This window comes from Acinonyx jubatus, chromosome A3 (genome assembly GCF_027475565.1).
Source record: "Acinonyx jubatus isolate Ajub_Pintada_27869175 chromosome A3, VMU_Ajub_asm_v1.0, whole genome shotgun sequence".
Taxonomy (NCBI): domain Eukaryota; kingdom Metazoa; phylum Chordata; class Mammalia; order Carnivora; family Felidae; genus Acinonyx; species Acinonyx jubatus.
Window position 1 is genome coordinate 131,202,283 of NC_069388.1, and position 24,516 is coordinate 131,226,798.

Consider the following 24,516-nt stretch of genomic DNA (forward strand, 5'->3'; position numbering starts at 1 on the left):
AAGACTTCACCGTAAGTAAAGTGACTGCACTTCAGAGAAAAAAAACTAGAGCTAATGATTTTAAGTAACCACACCTATGGCTGAAATCACAGAACCACATTCTAATACAAAGCTACATTTGGTATATCAATACCTGTACAAAGAAACAGGTATTGATAACAGTTTCTCTATGCATATACACAAGTTATATATAAGTGACATACACAACTGTTCCCAGTTCTGTAGTTAAAACTTTTTAAAATGCTGCGTACTGTATTTCTTGAAGATTTATGATGCATAATGGCATAATAAAACTCTGAAAAGTCCAGCGGTAAAGAAAACAGCTTATTTTTGTTCAACTCCGCTTCTCCTAAATAGTCTGACTATAAAACCTCTCCTCCCTCCATCTCAACCAGCAGAGTCTGGGAAATCAGCTCTTAGATTGCCAACTGAATACATTTTCCTATAGGTATAAGATTGCTTCCATTAAAAAGTTTTGTGAACAGGAGTCAATACAACCCTCTGTTCTTCTCTGGCAACAAAAGCCTCACGTCCTAACTTTTTCCCCCCTCAAACTCAACTGCAAGGAAGGATATTCATCAATTAGCCTTCTTATATCTGGCTCATTATATATTAAAAGAATTGCTGTAAATTTGCTCATTAATACATGTCTGATATTTAAAACTTCAGATAAATCATTAAAAATTTCCCTTAGAAGTATCTTAAAAAAAATCTTAACAGAAGGGGTGCCTGGGTGGCTCAGTCGGTTAAACGTCCGACTTTGGCTCAGGTCATAATCTCACAGTTTGTGAGTTCAAGCCCCGCATCGGGCTCTCTGCTGTCAGCACAGAATTGGCTTCAAATCCTCTGTCCCCCTCTTTCTCAGCCCCTCCCCTGCTCACACACACTCTTTCTCTCTCAAAAATAAATAAACATTTAAAAGAAAAAAAATCTTCACAGGAGGCAAAAATGTGGATACCTTATAGTATCGCTCTGAAGTCTCAGGTAAGATTTTTAACGATTTTATTTATCTTTTTAAATGTTTATTTATTTAAGAGACAGAGATAGAGGGTGAGCAGGGAGGGGCAGAAAGAGGGTAACAGAGAATCCCAAGCAGGCCCTGTGCTGTCAGTGCACAGCCTGACTCAGGGCTTGAACTCATGAACCATGAGATCATGACCTGAGCAGAAATCAATAATTGAACGCTTAACTGAGTCACCCAGGTGCCCCTTTAACTATTTTTAAATTCTGCAAATACTATATTTCAACATCAAAAAAGGACAAATTTTTGTAAGTTCCATCATACCACATATGTTTAAAGACACAGACCTATCTATCTTTACATTCTCTGGGAGAAGGACCAGTAGACGTTATACTGTATGAGATGTAGTAATAAAACAGTAATGAATTTCCTTCCTCAGATACAGGAATGAAAAGGAGGTGGAGATGTGGTTTAAAAAGCTATCAAACTCAACTGCATTAAGATCTAACGTACTTGAAAATTTTCTATGTGAAGAAATGAACTAGAAGAATCAGAAGAAGACCTAAAAGAGCATAAGGAAACAATTCCTTCAGTTCCTTTTTTTAAATGCTTATTTATTTTGAGAGAGAGAGAGAGAGTGAGCGAGTGAGCAAGGGGAGGGGCAGAGGGGAGAAAGAGGGAGAGAGAGAATCCCAAGCAGGCTCCAACCATCAGTGCGGAGCCCGACTCGGGGCTCAATCCCACGAAGTCATGACCTGAGCCCAAATCAAGAGTTGGACGCTCAAATGACTGAGCCACTCAGGCACCCCAAGATAAAATTCTTTTTTTAAAAAAAATTATATTTAATTTTATTTTTTTAAATGTTTATTTTTGAGAGAGAGAGAGAGAGGCAGACAGACACACGGATTATGAGCAGGGGAGAGGCAGAGAGAGAGGGAGTTACAGAATCTGAAGCAGGCTCCAAGCTCCAGGCTGTCAGCACAGAGCCCAAGGCAGGGCTTGAACTCATAAACCATGAGATCACGACCTGAGTTGAAATCAGACGCTTAACCAACTGAGCCACCCAGGTAACCCCAGGAGAAAATTCTTATAGTATACTAAGTAAACAGAAATCATCATTAAGCACATTATCTTGCTTTGATTAAAAGAAGGCTGTATTTTTAAGTATACATTTCCCTTTAGAAAAGACCTGGGTAAGATTAGAAATCACAACCTTTTACCTTGGCTAGCTTTTCTCCTCTGAAATTCAAGGTCACAGCTTCTGTATTCCGAGGATTATGAACCTCTATGTGAACTTCGTCATTATCTTCATATTCTCGAATCAGGGCTGCTTTCAATCTGGCCATTTCATTTTGTTCTCCATGGACTAAAATCTACACAGAATGAATTTTCAGAGAGCACAGGGAAACACTCTTAGTGTGGGTTAATGATGGCCCCTATCTGACTTAAATATTGAAACACATATACTCCAAGTTATTAAGCTGAACTACTTTGAAGGATCTCCAGTCAATCAAACTTGTATAGGTATTTTCATTCTGTTTGGCCTTAAAAATCCTGAAGTGGAACTATTTTAAGAGAGAGTAAAGAAACTTCAACTTCAGTTTTTTGCCACTAACAAGACATACAACTTTGTGGAAGCTGGACTTTTTCTAGACTTCCGTACCCAACTGCAAAGGGCTGGACCGCGTGACTTCTGTAAACTCCACAGCCTCTACCAGCTTTAGATACATGATTCCTGTATCAAACTATTGCCACTCCTACTAATGAAGAAAACACCCATAGTTTTCTTTACATTTCTTAATACAAGCCTGTTTTTTTTTTAAGTTGACTTATTTTGAGAGAGAGAAAAAATCCCAAGCAGGCTCTGCACTGTCAGCACGGAGCCCAATGCAGGGCTCCAACTCACAAACCAGGAGATCATGACCTGAACCAAAATCAAGAGTTGGAACGTTTTACTGAGCCACCCAGGTACCCCATCTTAATACAAGGCTTTCTAAAGAAGCTTTTTATAGGGGATAACAAAGACCTTTGATATTTTCTTCTGTTTATTATAGTAATACCAAATAAAATATTTCAGAACCAAATGAAATTGTGTTTGAGGGGTATTGACGACAATTGCATCAGATACCAGTCTCTTCCTATTCACTTTTATAACCTATATTTTACAAGACAGATCATCCTTCATCTATACATTGCTGCCTGGGCTAACAGAAGCCAACCCGGCATCACTACTAGACCTAGCAAAGAGCCCAGGCTTCAAGGCCTGGCTGCTTAAACACAACGCCCGGCTCTTCGAACACTTACTAGCTCCGTAAACTTGAGCAAGTTACGTAACATCTCGGTTTTCTCATCTATAACCAGTTGTTGGTTGTGAGGAGTAAGCAAGTTGATACACGTAAAACATGAGTACAGGGGTGCCGGGGTGGCTCAGTCGGTAGAGCACGCAACTCTTGATCTCAGGGTTGAGAGTTCAAGCCCCACGCTGGGCCAGAGATTACTTAAAACATGAGTACAGTACCTGGCACGTGGTAAATAATAACTGACAGCTGTTGCTCATTATTACTACCAACACTATTGTTACATTATCATGTAGATATACTTTTGCTGACCTGGTTACTGAAGGAAGGTAAGCATCGAGTTGAATCCAGGAATTTTAACTGTCAGCAGAGAGAGAGCCTGAAGAGCAATGAAATGGCCTGAGGATGAGGTGGTGACACCAGAGTGAAAGGGCAGTACAACACTCCCTCCCTGGCTTTAAAATGTGGGGGGAATATCCATAAACCACATACGCTAGGAAACACCTGTAAGGAGCCTGCACTGTAGCTCAATTCGACCGTTCATGATGCTAAAAAGGAGAGGGATTTTTCCCCACCCGAGAATCTGCTTCCTACGTAAGGACCAATGGGAAAATACCTGTGAGGACTACCATGCTAGAAAGAACTCAAAAACGAACAAAAAAGCACATGAAGGGATGCTCAACATCACCAGTTGTTAGGAAGTGAAAATCAAAACCACAATGAGACACCACTTCACACTTACTAGAATGACTATAATTAAACAAAGGCAACTAGCAAGTGTTGGCATGGATATGGGCTAACCGGCATCCTTGTGCACTGCTGGGGGGAAAGTAAAATGGTGAGGCCGCTACGGAAAGGGTTAGTGAGTCCTCCAAAAGTTAACAACACGTGATCCAGTGATTACACTCTTTGGTGTATGTGCAAAGGAACAGAAAACAGCGACTCAGATTCTTACAGGCCCATGTTCACTCTAGCATTACGTGTTCATTGGCAGATGTGCAGACAAAATGTGGCATCTACACACAATGGACTGTTATTTTCATCCACACAGAGGAATGAAGTTCTGATACATGTTACGATACAGATGAACCTTGGACATATTATATATATTTTATATGATTTCACTGACACGAAATATCTAGAATAGGCAAATTTACGGAAGTTAATTAGAGGTTACCTGGGGCTGGGGAGGAGGAAATGGAAAATTTTTGCTTAATAGGTACAAATTCTTTTTGGGGTGATGAAAAAGTTTTAGAAATAGATAGTGGTGATGGCTGTACAATACTGTGAGTGTAATTAATGCCACTGAATTGTACACTTAAAAAATGGTTAAAACTACAAGTTTTATGTTATATATATTTTGCCACGATAAAAAAAAAAAAACTTAAGGAAAAAAATTAGCAGAAGGCTATTTCCTCTAACTACTTGCAAATACATTCAGAAAGGGCACTTCATCTGTTTCCCAGACACATATTCCCTGAGTGTTCTGTTGATTAAAAATACATGTTTTTTTTAGCTTTTCCCTCTTACCCCCTCCCTAGTCCCACCAAAATATAATTGTTATTTTCATAATTACATGAAACTTAAAAATATAAACAAAGCACATCAGTAAGGAGCTATGTAATACATTTCGTATCTATTTGGATCTTTAATTTCTACCATTACATGACTTGTCTTTCCCTTCTTTCCATCTTATTAAGCATTTACTACATGCCAGGCACCATTTTAGATGCTTTAGATATATATGTTCTCTCACTCCTTCCTCACAATAACCTTATGAGGCATTGTCATCCCTATTTACAAATGGGGTACAGAGAGGATAAGTAATTTGCCCAGGGTTACACAGCAAGTAAGGGATAGAACGGGGATTCAAAACCAGCATACTGCAAAGCCTGTGCTCTTAAGTTACTGGGGAGGCAACAGAAAGGGACAGAAAGAGCACTGGGTCTGGATCTGGTGGATCTGATAAGTGACCTCAGGTAAGTGGAGAAAATTACAGTGCACAGCTTGCCTAACTCAAAGGGAAGCTGTAGAGGTCAGATCCAAGTACAAGCAAAAGTGCTCTGTTGAAAGGCTACCTTAGCGACAAGCGGTGTTTGACTTGAAAACCAGCTGCTACGGTTTCCTGGGTTATGTTTCTTTCCCCTTTAATGTTAGAAATCAAATTCATAGACTAACCACATGAGGCGGTTTCAAAGCACGGATAAATTCACTGGTTTGTTGGTAATCTGTGTGAGCAGAGAAAGAAATGTAATCAACAGACATTTTCAGCGGTAACTTCTGTCCAGACATGGTAGTGATTTCTTCTGGTTCAGACATGATATGCTGTGAAAAAGAAAGAAAAATTTAAAAAAGCAAAACAAATAAACTACCCAGTCAGAAAAGAAAAGGGACATTTTCTATTTTTTAATGCAGCCATAAACTCTTACATTAAATTTAGGACCTTTAGCACAAAAATCATTCTAATAGCAACTTAGTAAATATCAAATACTTATTTTCTTGAGCAAGCAAATATTTAATCAGGAAAGCAGGCAGGTTAACTAAATTTCAGTGTATTTGAAATACTGGAAGTGACAACTGTTAACTTGTACAATTGTACAATACAAGCCAAACTTGTATTCCCAACTATTCTCTTGCTTGGTAAAGTCGCTTTTCAAACAGATGTGCTTCTATTCTGGAAGTCAGTTTTATTTTATTTTTTAAACATTTATTCATTTATTCTGAGAGAAAGCATCCCAAGCAGGCTCGTGCCATCAGCACAGATGGATGCGGGACTCGAACTCATGAACTGTGAGATCATGACCTGAGCCAAAACCAAGAGTTGGACATTCAACCCACTGAGTCACCCAGGTGCCCCGGGAATCACAACGTATTTTAAGAAATAAGACAAGTTATATAGATAACAGGGGTAAGAGAATGTGATGCTTGGATCTTCAGAAACTGTTTCTAAAGTTCTGCACGTACTTCCCACAATGTGTACATCCCGAAGAGCTAACATCAACCATTCTGCATCGTTAGGAAGAAGGGCAATCAACCCAAACACCTTCTACAGCTTTTCAAGAGAATACATATTAGTAAACTTCTTCAGTGAATGAGGGTATTCATGTTTTTGTTGGTCTCAACTAGGTTCCCTTCCATACTTTTTACTGCAACAAGATTAAGTGCCTCTCAGACTTTAACGTGCCACCTTGGCAATTCTGATTAGGAATGACACAGTGGTCTCATAGCTGACCTTGGCAAGTGTCCCTTCTACACAGTACCCTGCTATAATGACGCCGTTCCTCTTATCCGTGCACCAGCTTTCAAAGAGCTCTCTGGATAAGCCACTTTGCATCATGCCCGGGGAGGCCATGACGACACTGGGACCAATGTCATCAAAATGATCCATGCTCTAAGAGAGAAAAAGGAATGGTAAAAGCATGCTAAGCACCAGGGTTTGGCAAGGCTGTCCTTATTTTTAAAGAATAACGAAAAGGTAGGTGAAAAGATTGATCACACTACTGTAAGGACCTCGGAGACCAGCAAACATTTTAAGTCTAATTTCTCAGTTCCTAAACAACTGATGCTAGGAATGAAAGGAAAACAAAGTGATAAGAAGCAGTTAGTTCACTCTGTCCTTCTAAACCTTCTACTGGTAGTTAATGGGCTATTATAGGACCATTTTCATTGCCTAGAGGGCAGGCAGGAAAAAAGTAAGAGTCAAAATGGCTTTCTATCTGCCCAAGAGAGAATTCCAAAAGAACTTTCCCACTCACAATGGCTTTGCATACTTCACAAATATTTTGAGCTGGCCTAAAAAATCTAACCAAAAAGTTTAACATTGTTTCCAGGGAAAACTTGGCTCTAGTTCTTAAGCAATTAACTTAAAAAATAATACTTTATGGACAGAGCCCACTTACAACTGGAAGATGACTTCTAGCACTTGAATTATTTGGGGCATTATTTTATTAAGAGTATAGCACATTAACTTTAATAAAACAACATATATACTTAAAAAAAATTTTTTTTACATTTATTTATTTTTTGAGAGACAGAGAGAGACAGAGCACAAGTTGGGGAGGGGCAGAGAGAGAAGGAGACACAGAACTGAAGCAGGTTCCAGGTTCCAAGCTGTCAGCACAGAGCCTGACGTGGGGCTCGAACTCACAAACCATGAGATCATGACCTGAGCCGAAGTTGGACGCTTAACCAACTGAGTCACCCAGGCACCCCAATAAAACAATATATTTTTAAAACAACATTTTTTTAACTAAAGGAAATCAGCTTTTATTGAATGTTCTAGAAAAGTAAACATATGAAAATGTTCATACATGGAATTTGCAGTGCAAATCAAAAAGACGATTAGGTTTGAGGAAGGACAGAAAAACGTTAAGACGTAACATAAGATATTTTTCTCATCAAGACTTTCTGTTTCTATGGCAGGGAGACTAACTTATTCAGCAATAGTAAATACTGAGAACCAATGGAGACTTGGAACGACTGGCAAGATTTAAGCAGAGGAGAATGCCAGTTGCTAAAATTTTGTTTTCCTGCAGGAAAATGGTGCCTGCTACAGAAAAGGCGAGACCTCAGCCAAAAGGACTCGGCCCCGGAATCAATGTGCTATCGACTTCTCTGTGTTTACCGGTCCTTCCTCTTCCTCAGCACTCACCTTGAGGTTACTGATGTGCTTGAACACAAAGGGATTGTTGATGTTGATCTGTTTGCGGATTTTGTCGTTCATGGCATTTACGTACGTCTGGTACACTGCCATACACTTCTTGGCCAAAGACGACGCGTAGTATATGGGAATATCGTGGAGTTCTGGGTGATTCTGCCAGTACTCGTCTAGAGAGATTTCATCAGAAACAAATTTCATTTTGTTATGTGGGATAAATAGTTCAAATAATAAGTGATACATGTAATTAATTTAAAGAAATTCAGACATCCAAGAAATAAATCAAAACATTTAAATATGTATATAAATCTGTATCTATAGATTTATATTTATAGAAATAAAAAAAACTCTATATATCCTTCTCTTGCAATTTCCACAAATCACTAATTTATGTGTTAACAGCAAAGATATCAAGGTTTGGAACCCCCTGGAGTGTTAGAAATGCAATTTGTAATTACGAGCACACAACAATTTGTTCAACATGTCGGCTATGTCTGCAGTAATTATTACCCTGCTTAAGGGTAAGCCACATTTAAGACATTGCTATGCACAGGGATGGAAAGCCAGGGGTGGGGGTGCTGGGCTCGGACCTTGCTTGTTTTCCTTCAGGCCACTTCCTCTCTCAGGGTCCCTTCTGGTCCCTCCTGGTCCCTCCCGCAGTTGGCCTCGTCCTCATGGCTCTGCACCTGGTGGGCCTCTCACGAGGCTTGGCCCTGCCTGCGGACACCCAGGTAACAAGTAGCGGGCACTCCTTCCTGGGACGCATTCCTAATGGATCTTGCCTCCTGCCCTCAGGAAGGGCCCTGTTCCAGGCTTGCTTCCCATTTTTCCTGGACAGTCTGGGACACCAATACCTTCCAGTACATTCCCTCCTGCTTTAGTCAGTCAGCCTGCTGTAGGCTGCTTGTAATCAAGACTCCGACTTCTGCCCCTTGGTGTCCCTTAGGGACCCTGCAGTCCTGTGGCGGGGACAGTTAGCTGCACAAGCAGCAGCTGCTATTTCCTGAGCACAGATTCTACGCTGGGTGCTGAAGAGGGCTCACGTAGGGTGTCTGCAACCACACAGAGGGCACAGTCCACATTTTACAGAAGGAACGGAAGCTCAGAAATACCAAACCACTTGCCCAAGACGCAAGATCACACACTGGAATGCAGTGATTTGATACTAACAGATGGCCCGAAGCCCTGGGATGCAGCATCTGGTTGGAAAGCACGCCCCTTCATTCAACACACGTTGGCCCCCCTTGTGCTTTAGCTCTGATGCAAGGTACAGAAGCTATAAGAGAGCAAGGGAAGGGACTGTCAGGCTCTGAAGGTTTCCTAAGTGCCCAGCCCCGGCTAGGCTAACATTTTTTTTTTTTTTTTTCCCAAATTGAAGTATAAAGTATAATTGACATATCCCATTAGTTTCAGGTGTACATCACAGTGATTCAATATTTTTATACATTACAAGATGATCCCCTACCTAGCATCTGTAGCCAAAATTATTACAGTATCACTAACCGTATTTCCTATGCTGTATGTTACATTTCCATAACTTACCTGTAACTGGGAGTTTGTACCTCTTAATCCCCTTCACCTATTTTGCTGGACTCCTAAGCCCTCCCACCTCCAGGAACCAACAGTTTCCTGTATCTATGAGTCTGTTTGTTTGGCTTTGTTTACTTATTATTTTTTAAAAGATTAAAAAAACACATTTATTTCGAGAGAGCGCTCAAGCAGAGGAGGGGTAGAGAGAGAGAGGGAGAGAGAGAATCCCAAGCAGGTTCCTCGCTGTCAATGCAGAGCCCAATGAAGGGCTCAGACTCACTAACTGTTGAGATAGTGACCTGAGCTGAAATTAACAGTCAGACACTTAATGGACTGAACCACCTAGGTACCCATTTTATTTTTTAGACTGTACACATAAGTGAAGTCATACGGTATTTGTCTTTCTCTGTCTGACTTATTTCACTATGCAATACCCTCCAGTTCCATCCATGTTGTTGCACATGGCAAGACTTTGTTCTTTTCTAATGTGGAGTCACATTCTCCACTGTATATGCGTGCCACATCTTCTCTGTCCACTCATTCATCAATGAACACGTGGGGCATTTCCATGTCTTAGCTACTGTAAATAATGCTGCAATGCACAGGGGTGCATATATGTCTTTAAATTGGTGTTTTCCTTTTCTTCGGATAAAAACCCAGAATTAGAAGGGGTGCCTGGTGGCTCAGTCGGTTCAGTGTCCGACTCTTGATCTCGGCTCAGGTCATGATCTCCTGGTTCATGAGTTTGAGCCCTGCATCAGGCTCTGTGCTGACAGTGCAGAGCTTGCTTGGGATTCTCTCTCCCTCCCTCTCTCTCTCTGCCCTTCACACACTCTGTCTCTTAAAATAAATAAACTTAAAAAAAACCCACAAAAACCAGAAGTGGAACTGCTGGATGGTATGGTAGTTCTTTTTTTAATTTTCTGAGGAAACTCCACACTGTTTTTCAGTGGCTGCACCAATTCACATTCCCACCAACAATGTGTGACGGTTTCCTTCTCTCTATATCCTGACCAACATTTATCTTTTTGTTTCTTTGTTTGTCTTTTTGATAATAGCCAATCTGGCAAGTATGAGATGGTATCTCACTGTAGTTCTGATTTGCATTTCCCTAGATGATTAGTGATGCTGAGTATCTTTTCATGTGCCTGTTGGCCAGCTATATGTCTTCTTTGTGAAAATGTTTCTTCCAGGCTCCTGCCCGTTTTTAATCACGTTTTTTAAGTTCTGTAAGTTCTTCATATATTTTGGATATTAACCCTTTATCAGATGCATGATTTGTAAACATTTTCTCCCATTTAGTAGGTTGCCTTTTCATTTTGTGGCACATAACTATGTTTTAAAGAGTTCAAAAAAAATTAGCCTGGTCCTTACTAACTTAAACTTACAACATCAAAACTTATTTCTGAATACTAGTGCAAGACCTAAAAAGAAGATTGTGATCATAGTCCCAAGCCATGGAAGCTTTTATTTTTTAATTAATTAATTAATTAATTTATTTTGAGAGAGAGAGAGAGAGAGAGAGCAAGCACAAGGCGGGGAGGGGCAGATAGACAGGGAGAGACTGAGAATCCCAAGCAGGCTCTGGGCTCCACGGGGAGCATGACACAGGACTCACACTCACTAACAGTGAGACCACGATCTGAGCTGAAACCAAAGTCAGCGCTTAACGGACTGAGCCATCCGGGTGCCCTGACGTGGAAGCTTTTAAAAATGACTCAGTGGAAGTTTACGCTGAGTAACAGACCATAACTTATTACTTTAGAGAGACTAAATCCTGTGACAATTTTAAATAAAAATGTATTCTCAATATTTCAAAGACTTATCAAAATTAGACTTTGTGTAGTTAAACTTTGCCAGTTAAAAAACAGGACCGTCGAAAGAGTTAAAATAGTTTCTGAACACATACAAACAATATTACTGTACAACTATATTTTTTTGAAAAGCTGCTAAACAGTTTCTCATAATAAACAAAACCTGTCGGGGTATCTGGGTGGCTCAGTCGGTTAAGAATCTGACTTCAAAAAAATCTGACTTCAGTTCAGGTCAGGATCTTATGGCTCATGAGTTCAAGTCCCATGAGCCCCACGTGGGCCCCTGTGCTGACAGCTCAGAGCCTGGAGCCTGCTTCGGATTCTGTGTCTCTCCCTCTGCCCCTCCCGCGCTCACACTCTGTTTTTCTCTCTCTCAAAAATACATAAACATTAAAAAAATTAAAAAAAAATAAAGAAACCATCAAATCATTAAAAAAAATAAACAAAACCCGTTGGCAATATATGCTTACAAATTGTGTTTTTTTTTTTTTAATGGTTATTTCTGAAAGAGAGAGAGAGAGAGACAGAGACAGAGCATGAGCAGGGGAGGGGCAGAGAGAGAGGGAGACACAGAATCCGAAGCAGGCTCCAGGCTCCGAGCTGTCAGCACAGAGCCCAACATGGGGCTTGAACCCATGAACTGCGAGATCATGACCTGAGCCAAAGTCAGACGCTCAACCGCTGAGCCACCCAGGTGTCCCTAACATACACAATGTATCTTTAAAGGAAGGCTCATTTTACAAGAAAACTCTCATTAAATCCCAAAATATTATAAGAGTAGCATGGTCAAAGGGTATCATTTGTTCTCCTAGGTGTACCTGCATTTAGAAAATGCATTCAATGCCTAGTATGCTATTTACATTTATTATTTCTAATTTTTAAAACAATTCATCTCTATCTTATAGATTAGGAAACTGAGGCTGAAAAAAGGTTGAAGAGTGTGGGAATGGTATTTTCCTACTTGATTTATAAGTAAAAACTCTATATACGGACAGGGACTTCTGTCATGTAGGTTACAAATATATTTCCTGCTTCGCCCTTTGCTTTATTCTGCTCATGTTTTTACTGGTGAAATTAAACATTTTAATGCTGCCTAAGTTTTCACATACTCTTTTATTTCTCAAATACCTTGCATTGCCTACTGCATCCCAAGATCACATCACATCTCCTATTTGTGTGTGTGTGTATTTTTGTGGATACATTTTAAATATCAAAGAAAAGTTGAGTAACTTGCTCAAGGTCACACGGCTAGAACACAGATGAGATTTGAAACCACTCATTCAAATGGCTGCCCTCTTTCTGTTAATACTATATCACAAGGGAGAATTTAGGGGAAAAGGAACAACCAATTGCATAGAGGAGGAATCGCAATATATGCTCTGATGGCAGACTTGCCAGGTAAAATTATCAAATGCCAAATTAAACTTGAATTTCAGATAAAAAACACAAGATTTTCGGTATAAAAATAGGTTACTAAATCTTTGAGACACTTGTGCTAAAATATTCTTCATTATTTTTCTGACGTTAAAATTTAACTGGGTGTCCTATATTTTTATGTGCTGAATCTGGTGACCCAATTTGACGGTAACAGCCATGGCTTCAGCTTCCCAATTTCTTCTGTTCTTCAAATTACTTTGTTACGGAGACGTTTTAGTTCGAGACTTCTGAGGGCAAATTTGACTTGCAGTTAGAAAAAAAAAAAAAGAAGCAAGAGGGGCGCCTCGGTGGTTCAGTCGCTTAAGTGTCCGACTTTGGCTCAGGTCATGATCTCGTGGGTTTTGAGTTTGAGTCCTACATTGGGCTCAGAGTCTGGAGCCTCCTTCGGATTCTGTGTCTCCTCCTCTCTCTGCCCCTCCCCTGCTCATGCTCTCTCTCGCTCTCTCAATAATAAATAAGCGTTAAAAAAAAATTAAGAAAAAAAGGAGCAAAAGAACATTGGATTGGCTTAGGGTGCAGAAAATGCAGTCCTACTATGTCTGATCTCTCTCACAGATCAGCTTTCGAGCTGAGGTCATTTACTCCGTTTTCCCTTGTTTTCCTTGTCAGTGTAACAGGGACAGACTTATCCGCATCATCCTAGAGATGGGAGAGCTGAGAGCAACAGCTTGATGTGACCATTTCTAGTTCTTTGCACTGAAGCTCTTTACACACAAGGCGCTCAGTCTTTAAGAAGAGTGCTTTCCCCAAATAGCACCACAGAATGTCTGAGTTAGAATCGTTAAATATAAATACATGTGAAGAGTGGTACCCAAAAATTTATACATGCTCATTGAAGTATTTGCAAAGTAGAGAAAAGCAGAAAATAAAAAAAGAAATCATCCACTTTCTCACTACGCAGGCTTAACATCTTTCCAGTCACTGGTGTATTGTTTTTTAAGATTTTAGTCTTAAGTAACCTATACATCCAACGTGGGGATCGAACTTAGAATCTCGAGATCAAGTCTCATGCTCCACCAACTTAGCCCGCCAGGCAGCCCTATTTGTATATTTTTACATAGGATCAGAGAACATACTGTTCTGAACTCTAACCTTCTGATTCCAATTAATTTTTTCCTTTTTCTTTCTTTTTTTTTTTTTTTTTAGGTAGGGTCTGTGGGGCTTGAACTCACGATCCTGAGATCAAGACCTGAGCCGAGATCAAGGGTCAGATGCTTAACCGAAAGCCGCCCAGGCCCGCTGGTCCAATTATATATATTTTATATACGTCCATATGCATTTTATGTGCCAACATACAATTACTCATCTGTGACATGATTTTTTCCTACAAGGTGATATTTACTGACATGATATTTCTTTAAAAATACTGAAGCAATGATTAGTCTTATTCATAAAATTGTCTTTACATCATTTATTTCCCACACGTGGTACTGCTGGATCAAAGGGTAGCAGGTTTTTCGGACTTCTGAGCTCACTGCAGAGAATTCTGAGGCTGATGGCAACCAGAAGGGGGAAATATTTATATTCCCAGTAGCAGCGCCCAAGGGCCACTGTTTCTCGGGGCTTTTATAGCTCCACATCTGCTTTTAGATGCAGAAACTGAAGCCTGGAAAGACAGAATGATCTCGCCAAGGCCAGGCAATTATCTTGACAGAGCCACACTCCAAGATTATGAAAATCCCCCAAATAAAAAGGAAAAGCATACCTAAGATCAAGAGCAGCTCCTGAGCCCTTCCAAGAGCAAAGACGGGAATGAGGCCTCTGCCCCCTCTGTTTACAATGTCATGAACGGTGTTACAGAATCTTGCTTCTCTCTCTTCACGCTTCTCATGGATGTGCGTCCCATACGTAGATTCCTAAATAACACATTAGAAGTAGGAGACCAAGATTGACGATTCTCAAAGAATACAAAAGTGAAACATCAATAAAATGCGGAAGCAAAGTGATTCGTTTCTCCATTAACATGCCATTTACTTGAACACATACTGTTATAATACTAATTGGAAAAAAAGAGCAAATAAAAATGTTAGAATTCAGATCTGGCCAAGCAGTAAGAGACTTTTAGAAAATGGCATCAGGACTGGGACGCCTGGGTGGCGTTGGTTAAGCATCCAACTTTGGCTCAGGTCATGATCTTACAGTGTGGGTTCAAGGCCCATGTCGGCTCTGAGCTGCCAACTTGGGATTCTCTCTCTTCCTCTCTCTCTCTGCCCCTCCCCCACCCACACTTTCTCTCGCCCCCTCTCTCTCAAAATAAACAAATAAACATTTAAGCAAATAATAAAATAAAATACACCACACTAACACTTACAATAATGAGAATGTCAGGTTTAATATTCGGAATTTCAGCTGCCATTAAGTGTCTATCTTCTTGTCTTGAGAAATCACCTGTGTACAAAAGCTGTGAAAAAAAATAGAGCTAGAAAGTCAGGATTTGGAAGGCTTTGTTTTACTAGTAAATATATTTAGCTCATAAAATCTGAAGGTGAATTTCAGTAGAAACAACAGCCCACAAGGGATGAAACTTAGATGCAATATTAATAATTCAAAGTGTTTAACTTAGTTCAGTCATAAACCATCCAGTGTTTCAATTATTCCCTCTTAACTTGGGGGAACGATACACTCCCAGACGCATCCAGCACAGGTAACCTGTGTATTAATAAACTTGAGAAGGTGCTCTGAACACCCAAGAGGAAAAGGGCATGATGAGGAAAGAAATCTACTGAGGTATACGGAAAAACCATGTAAAATGGAGGACAAAAATCATAGGAGGGTAAGCACCAAATTTCACATGGGAATATCGATCTGCCTTAGTGTTATTCTCTACTTATTTTTTGTGCCTCTGAGCAAACAGTAAGGATAAATGATTTAGCAATACTTAGTATAACTCGATATGTAAACGTTTCACATCTCTGAGCAGCTGCTAACTATTCAGGACAATATTACGCCGGAGCATCAATTCTCAGCTCTGCCTACACATAGGAATCACCTAGAAAACTTAAAAAGAAAAAAAAAAAGGGCAAAGCCACACCCTCAAATTGATTCAATGAGTGTTTTTAATAAGGCTCCCCAAGTGATCCAACGTGCACAGGAAGGAAGTGCTGGTGCGGCCATCCACCAGTCTTTGACAAGTTCATGGACTCCCTTTGTCTTTTTTCCTCAAGGATGGCGGCAAGGATCTGTTCTGATTAACACCTGTCACCCATGCAGCACCCCCTTCAGGGGCTTACACGTGAATGCCAAATCACAGTTTGCTGTTAAATAGGTGCAGCCAGGAAGAAAGTTCTGCCCTCATCATTCTCCTAAAGGACGCTGGAAAGGAACTGATCCTAGAATACTGTGAAAGAACGTTAGTCTTTTAAGGAGCTTATTTTACTCTTTATAATCGCGATAGAGGAAGTTGTACCGCGGGGGTATGAACTGTGATATTTAAAAGGAAGAAGTCTCAATTTAATTTTATCCTATGTTTCACTGTGTAGCACTCTGCAAGTCTTACGGAACTTTCTTCAGTATCGCTTGCTGGCACAAAGCTCTGCACTCATTACTTCTGGGGAGGAAGTTGCCAGAGCAAAAGTACCTTCACGCCCGCGATCTCAATCATGAACATGGCAGCTCCTAGAACGTGGCCTGCATGGTAACACCAAAACTTGATTCCTGCAACTTCTTTAACTTCATGAAAGTTGATGGTTTCGATTTTGTCCATGCTCTCTTCCAAATCTGTCTCCGTGTACAGCATGTCGTCTGCTGATATGTTACTAAATTGTCAAAGATGTCAACGAGAAAAAACTGAAAGTCAGATTTTTTGAACTCTTGAAACTCAGAGACTGTCTGTGAATGAAGGAGCCACAAAGTTATTTCACCTCATGGATTACACTATTTAGAATCTCTCAGACATTTTTTAATTCTGCAATTATAATAATAAAAATGTTTGGTGTATACAGCTACAAAACATGATTTTAAGCAAAGTACATAGTAAATTAAGGCAAAGTACTCTATGACGGTATTTCTCCATGTCTTTTTCTGCCCCGACACTCCCCAGTGACAAACTTGCTCATATACATTGAACAGAGATTCTCATATCAGGATGTGAGATTTCTCTAAAAAGGGTAGTGTAAGTTTTCTCCTGAAAATTATACTAATGTACTTCCAAAAAAGCAAAAGGGAGTCGTGGCTAAGGACACGGACTCTAGTGCCAGATTGCTTGGGTCTAAATCGTAGCTTTGTCTCTCACTATGACCATCACAGGCACGTCACCTAGCCTCTCTGTGCCTCCGGTCCATCACCTGGACAATGGGATTCTTAACAGAACGTACATCATGAAGTTGATATGAAGATTAAATGAGTTAACATGCTGAGGGGTGCGGACTGTGTCTGCACATGGTAAATATCATTCAAGTGTTAAGCAGAATAATTATTACTAAGGGCACCTCCTCCATTCTTTTGTATTTATATGTGAAGAGTAATAAATTGTATCCAAGCTACTCCTGGAATATACAAATTAAACAGTAAGCTTTCCAAGGCTAAAAACGTATGCTGTACGTAACACAAAAATACTTGTAGCTTGTCTGATTATCCTCTTAAAACTGGAAAAACCTTCCTCGGGAAACTTTTTCATTTCTGACGGTAATGTGCTTTGATCAAATAATCTAAAATAACATTTCAGTATATGTCACTGTATCATGTACCTGATCTTAAATTTTAATAAAATCATAAAATTCTGTTTATAGAATACTGCTAGCATATCTTATAATTCACTTCAATTACAAAGATTCAAAAGGATGTAAAAAGTTCATAAAGACTTTATGGCCAGGAAGGTGCTAGGTACATGCTGGGTATCTGGGGAGTTGATACTGACAAATGAATGACATCCTTGTGAACAAAAAGAGTGTCTCACTTCAAAACATATAAAGGTCCATATCTTGAACTATATGTATTCTGTAGAATCAAATCCCTGTATAAATCTAATAGAGGTATTTACCTAACTTTGACATAATCTGAGAGAAGCCATCTATAAATAGCTTTTGTAGCGTGAGTCATAAATGTCCTTCCTTTGAAACTTGTCTTCTGTAGAAACCAGGGCAAAGCTCCACAGTGATCCAGATGGAAACTTAAAAAGAAACAAGAAGATTCTGTCAATTCTATTTTTTTATTTAAAATTATTTTTAACGTTTATTTATTTTTGAGACAGAGAGAGACAGAGCATGAATGGGGGAGGGTCAGAGACAGAGAAAGAGACACAGAATCGGAAACAGGCCCCAGGCTCTGAGCCGTCAGCACAGAGCCCGACGCGGGGCTTGCATCACAAACCGCGAGATCATGACCTGAGCTGAAGTCGGACGCTTAACCGACTGAGCCACCCAGGCGCCCCAGATTCTGTCAATTCTTAAAGTATTATCCATCAAATACCACCTGAAATCAAACTGCTGCTGACTGTGCAGCAAAGTTCTATGTAACAAGTGCATATGGATACTTTCAGAACACCAAGGCTAGGTTATACGCAGAGGGAAGGAATAATGCATCCAGGTCTACCATATAGACGGCACTGGAAGTATTTCTTAAACATCAAAACATTTACCAATGATAATTACAGAAGGAGGAACATACCCAAACCTCCTCTTGACAGCCAGAATCATAATAAGCACTTCAGTGGTATGAAGCCAAAACATTTACAAATGAAGCTCCTATAAAGTGTGTCAAGGACAGTGACCTCAAGGAGATATTCTGGGAAAGGGCTTTCTTGGTCTCAAGTTTTACAGTGATCCAAAGTGTATGCTGTCTCTTTCTCACGTACTCTACAAGCAGGAAAGTAAGTTTTTCAGAGTAAGTGTCTCTAAAGTTAAATTTATTTATTCTGAGTGAGTGAGTGAGAGAGAGAGAGAGAGAGAGAGAGAGAGAGCGCGCACACATGTGCACACAAGGGGGCAGGAATGGAGGAGGGGCAGAGAGAAAGAGGGAGAGAGAGAGAATCCCAAGCAGGCTTCATTCTGTCAGCACAGAGCCTGATGCGGGGCTTGAATTCGTGAACCGTGAGAGCATGACCTGACCCCGGGTCAAGAGTCAGATGCTTAACCCAATGAGCCACCCAGGAGCCCCATAAGTGTCTCGAACCCGTGATGCCAAGAGGGAGTGTTGTCCTACCCGACTGCAATATGATTCCTAGTAGTCTTAAAATCTGATAATGATCTTTAGAGTGAAAGTTCTTGAAAAACCGTGTCATGAGTAAAGAAAAGGACCTACTGACTAATTAACAGGAGATCAATCTCAGCGGGGTCAATTAAATCAATATAAGGAAGCGCATCCATTCCTTCCAGGCCAGGGTGGATCCCGCAGTCCAACTGAAAGAGAAAAAAGGATCACAGTTTCCTACACGTTATTAAAACTTATTTAATAAACAGTATTTATAACAAATCCATCACACACGCCATCAAGACGGACTGTATACACTGACATCTGGAATCCAGTTGTTAGTCAACGTGGCACAGATGCCGTTAACAATTCTAATTTCTCAAACATAAAACACAGCCCACGTTTCAGTCATAGGAAACAAGATCGAAGACACCTTCTCTTCAGCTGGTTTTGTGAATGCAAACTAACAATGCACGAACTCTTTTTCAAAAACCTTGGTTATCAGAACATGGGGGGCATTTTAAGTTCAGAGATTCACTACTACCAGACCTGACTATTGTGAGAAGATGCTAATCAAAAATGGGAAACCGACCGGGTCAGGGCAACATAAGTATTTTAACGTATTAGGGAATGAGTTCTTAAAAGTCAGTCATTAATGAGTTACCTACTCATTTTGGGGGCATTACATTCATACAATAAACGACTAAAAAGATGGCAGTATCTGGCATATGCCTGTTCTTCAATGATTGGGAGAAGCAAGAGAAGTGGAACCACAGGAACAAGATGAGCCACTGAAATGCCTTTCTAGTGAGGACTCTGTAGATCATCTCCCGTCTTTCAGACCAGGAAATGGGCATAGAGGGGCAGACTGCCTTGCCCAAGGTCGGGGGCCCCCGAACTTCGGTGTCTACACTGCCGAACCAGGGCTCTATCACCCGGGCAGCATGGGGGTGGCTGGGGCTCTGCACCTGTTCCGGCACTCAGTTCCTTGGCTGTCCTCCACGGCGGGTGGGGCCAGTTGGTTTGACCCGACCCTCCATGAGCAGAAGAGGGACCTGGTTGACAATTCTACAATTTTAGAATACATCTTCTCAGTTAACTTAATGTTTCGTCAAATTACTAAACAGAAGTCTACGTTATTCACATTAACATTACGCAGCACAGGCTACATATACAAACTATGACATTTTTCTGGGAGCTGGACAGACAGCTACAGTACCAGGAAAGACCTAACCCCCAATGCAGACACAGCTGTACTATTAACCTCCCTACAAAATAATTACCATTATTTTTCTTCCTTTGAACTCCAGGATAATACATGATCTTCCTACTTCTTGCCCAGCTCCACTGCAAACATTCAAGGGGAGAAGTAAAAATGATTAGAAACAACCAAAATCAAGCCCAATAAATCCAAACTTTCTTTTTTACAACTTAAATACTGCCCCATTTTGATGATAACACTTCTCTGAGGCAGGTAAGAGTTCTAGAAACTTACAAAGATAGGGAAGAGCGGTGTCAGTGTGGGAAAAGATGGAACTTAACCCTTGGGAGTTCAGGGATTTCACAGTTGCTAAAACTTGAGAGGAGACGGTGCAGATACGTGAAGCCCAAGGTTAAATCCAATCTTCGGAATGTTAGGGCTAAATTATGATGTTAACGGAAATGTAATCTAGCGGTTATGCAGATTATCTGGTCATACTTTTAGGATCAGCACTTGAGTGTGAACCCGTAAGAACTTCCAAATTCTTTCATTTTCTTTAGGAAAATCTTGCATTTACTACATAGCTTAGATTTAAATGGACTTATTTTATTCCTGGCTGTGAACCTCAGTCCCTTTTCCCTCTAGTTTGTTATTTCAGGGTGTTGGATGCCAAGTGATTAGGCTATTCTCCTTTCTCCCTAAATGAGTAAAACAGCCTTAATTTCCAATTATCCTAAGATGCACTTGAAGCTAAGCCCCACTCATTTTTTCCAGTCCCTCACCTTCTCTGATGCCTTTGCCCACCCATTCTAGGGAACACTGAATTCACTCCCTGAACGTCAAGCACTGTACTCTACGTGCCTCGCATACGGAAATGCCTGTTACACGGACCCTGACTTCAAGGACCTCGGTCTACTCACTGGGAGACAGACATGGGGCGGCTCCATCTCCAAATGGAGACCCTACCATCCAGGGGGACTCTGATGAACAAAAATCAAACAACCGTGGTGCTGCCATGAGTTCCTGGCCGCCCACGTTAACTGGCCCTCTAGGCAACTTCTTAGGTGTCCCCAGCTCAGTTTTCTCTTAAGAGTTTCCACGGCGGCGACTTCAAACTTTGTCCTCTTTCCTAACTTTCCCAACCTTCTTTCTTCTTCACTTGAGGCAGGGGCCTTCTCTGCATCAAAAAACATACAGCTTAGGGGCACCTGGGGGGCTCAGCCTTCTGCTCAGGTCATGGTCTCATGGTTCGTGGGTTCGAGCCGCGCATCGGGCTCTGGGCTGACAGCTGGAGCCTGCTTCGGATTCTGTGACTCCCCCTCCCGCGCTTACACTCTGTTTCTTTCTGTCTCTCCAAAATAAATAAATAAATGTTAAAAAAACATACAGCTTGTTTGCCAGCTTCCTCAACTTCACCTCCCAACTAACCCACATATTTCCCCTCCATTTCTCCTGCAGCAACACAACAGAGCTCTCTTTCTGTCCAAGGCTGACCTTGCCACCACGGATGTCCGCTCTGCGCGCTCTGTCCTCCGGAGGCCCTGGACGCCTCCCCTCCCACCTACTTTTGCATCACGACCCAGACCTGCTGCGGCGTTCTCACCCTAACATTAAAAGGCCTCCCTTCTGATTCCCCTCGGTTCCCACGCCACTCTCTGCGCAGCCGCCTCCTGAGAGCCCCGCACACTCCCTGCCGCTGGCCTCTCGGTGGCTCCGGCCTGGGATTTTGGGCTCTTCTCCCTTGGTGTTTCTGAGTCACGCTCTCCTCTGTCTCACTGGTTTTCCTCTGGAGTTTCCCTACACTCACAGGCCTCTGCCCACACTTCACACGTTGACACTGCGCGGGCCTCTCCTCGGCCCTCTTCTCAGGCTCCGTGATCTTCGGTCCCACACGTGTGACATGCTGATGAGTTCCAAGTCTGTACTTGTAGGCGGTTAGGTATTTCTACTGGCAAATCCCACAGGCACCTCATGGTCAAATACGCCAAACTCGTCTTCACCTCAAGTCCCTTGTCCTTGCTCTTTTTCCCTAGAATGCTCTGCCCTCAGATGTTGACACGATTGGCTCCTTTATACCATCTGGATCTCGGTCCAAATGTTACCTTCTGAGGCCTCCTCTTGACTACCTCCTCTCCTTTGCCCTTCGCACAACTCTACCTATCACAACATTTATACTAACATGAGGTTACTATATCCACTTACTTACGGTTTGTTTCTATTAAAATGAAGGCTCCCTAAGAGCAGAGACATTGTCTCTCTTACACTATTTAGCTGTAGCACCTGGAATGTGGTAAATCTCAAGAAATTCTTGCTGAATGACTAAAAACTTCCAAATCATAAACCTTGGAAACATAAGGCTAAGTGAAAGAAGTCAAAGCCAGTCACAAAAGGTTACATATCATATGATCCCATTTAAGTGAGATGTCCAGAACTGGCAAATCTGTAGAGAAGGACAGCAGAGTAATGGTGGCCAGGAGCTGGGGAAGTTGGGAGGACATGGGGGTGACTGCTAATGGGTACAGGGCTTATATTCAGCATGATGACAATGCTCTGGAATTAGACAGTGGTGATGGTCTTACAACTCTGAATATACTAGAAACCACTGAATTGTACACTTCTAATGAGCCGTATGGTATGTAAATCGTATCTCAATAAAGCTGTTATAACACAGCAGAACTCCCACCTTTATTCCAGAACCGCCCCAGCTCCTGTACTCAAGTGACTAACACGACCCCTTACCAGCTGCTCAGCTTAGGAACCCAAGACCTCCTAACACTCCTCTCCACAACTGCCCCTTCCAATACATCTGATCAGCTACAAAGCTGTAAAGATGTCACCTCCTTACTCTCTGAAACCTACTTTCCAATTCATTCAATGCTCATCTCATTCCTGCCAAGCCCTCACTGCTTTTTACTTGGATTATTTCCATTACATTCCTCCTGGATTCCCTCCACTGAACTCACTCATCTGCTACACTGCTGGAACAGATCTTCCTAAAGGAGGGATCTTAGGAGAGATCTTCCTAAAGCGAGAAGATCCTTAGGAGCGATCTTCCTAAAGCCGAATTCCCACTGTATCTCATCCGTGCTTAAAGCCTTCATTGGCTCTCTAGAACTGACATGACAAACACCCAAACTCCTTAGTATGTATACAGAGTCCTTCATAAACTGGTCCCTGACAGCCTTTCTCCCACCTCACCAGCTCATCTTTCAGCCACAGCCATGAGGAAACCAGCCACACACTGTGACCACTCTTTTTCACATGGGCCACTTCCTCTGTCTGGAACATCCGTGCCCTACACTTTACCGGTCATTAATTCCTACTTATTCTTTAGGACTCAGCACTGCATCCGCCAGGATATGGGAGCTAGGTTTTGCTTGTCAGCTTGTTAGAAATCCCTTTTCCGTAGTCTCCCAGCACTCAGTGCAATGCCTATTGGTACTCTTCTAAGAGTTACCATTTACTGAGCACCTACTATGAGCTTCACTCCTTGCAATGTGTTGCTATATTATTTAAACGCGAAGAAATGGGTTCAGTGAGGTTGCTGTCCTAGCAAATGAGTAGGGACTGAATTCCACGTCTGACCCCGAAGTAATGGTCTCCTATTGTTCCAAACGATCTCTCCAGAACTTTTCACTTCGCGTTGCTATTCCTACCAAAACAGTGAATTCAGTTAACTCAGCGCTGTCTTAGTGCCTAGTGTGATGCTTGACACTTGCTCAGTGTTCGCTGAACACAGGAAGAGAGGACAGGCGTGAACTAAGCAGTGGGGAACCTGTTATGTCTCCGGTAGGTGCTCAACGAATCCTTACTGGATGGATGCAGAGACACTGTCTACCTTTTGAAAAGTGCACGAGTTAATGCGATGCTAACTTCTACCTAAACATGCATTTGTGAACGCAAACCGCTCATCTCTAGGACAAAGTTCTCCACTTTGTCTAAGTTCTAAGCAGCATTCTAGATCTGTGAAGTGTTTCTCTGGCAGAAGGCCAGCTCCACTCAAAGACTAGCCTTCTCTCGTGGACAATTAAGGTTTGAGTTTTTGTCCTTCACATCTCTGCTCTTTCTCCTCTTTCTCCCTTCCTTATTCTGCTGGGGTCTGAAGTCAGAAGGTCAAAACTCAGAGCTCATTTATTTCCTCTTTCACATCCTGGCAAATGTCAAGTCCTGGAGGTAACGTAAGAAACAGATCTGGCTCTTCTTCACACCTGCCAGAGCTTAACCCAGGTCCTCGTCTCATCCTGCCGTCATCTGCATTGCCGCTTCCACTCTTTAGCGCCTAGGAAAGCGCCCAGCGGCCCAAAGAGACATCTTTTCCCGCCCCCAACTCCCACACACTCTCCCCTGAGACTGAAGAAAAAGCAAAGTCCCATTCAACCTAGCAGGCCCGTTCCGATCCACAGTTCTCCAAACCCCTTCAGCCCGAGAGGCCTGGCCCGCAACTGCGGACCAAGAGCAGGCTCCCGAGGCCTGCGAGCGTGCGGACGGGCGAC

General features: G+C 41.7%; 1 protein-coding gene across 2 annotated transcripts in view; it reads right to left on the reverse strand.

Annotated features, from left to right (window-relative positions):
* CPSF3 (cleavage and polyadenylation specific factor 3) overlaps nt 1-24,516 on the reverse strand; it is a 39,031-nt gene that overhangs the window by 14,243 nt on the left and 272 nt on the right. For both annotated transcript variants that reach the window (XR_003426952.2, XM_015081113.3), the window contains exons 2-11: nt 20,106-20,169; nt 18,934-19,031; nt 17,675-17,803; nt 16,274-16,451; nt 15,008-15,097; nt 14,402-14,552; nt 7,910-8,085; nt 6,491-6,649; nt 5,437-5,583; nt 2,182-2,334 (exon numbers count right to left, since the gene is read on the reverse strand). Coding sequence is in view for 1 of the 2 variants with exons in the window: in XM_015081113.3 (XP_014936599.2) it covers nt 2,182-2,334; nt 5,437-5,583; nt 6,491-6,649; nt 7,910-8,085; nt 14,402-14,552; nt 15,008-15,097; nt 16,274-16,451; nt 17,675-17,803; nt 18,934-19,031; nt 20,106-20,169 (1,345 nt within the window). In the remaining variant the exon portion in view is untranslated. The remainder of the gene's footprint in view (nt 1-2,181; nt 2,335-5,436; nt 5,584-6,490; nt 6,650-7,909; nt 8,086-14,401; nt 14,553-15,007; nt 15,098-16,273; nt 16,452-17,674; nt 17,804-18,933; nt 19,032-20,105; nt 20,170-24,516) is intronic.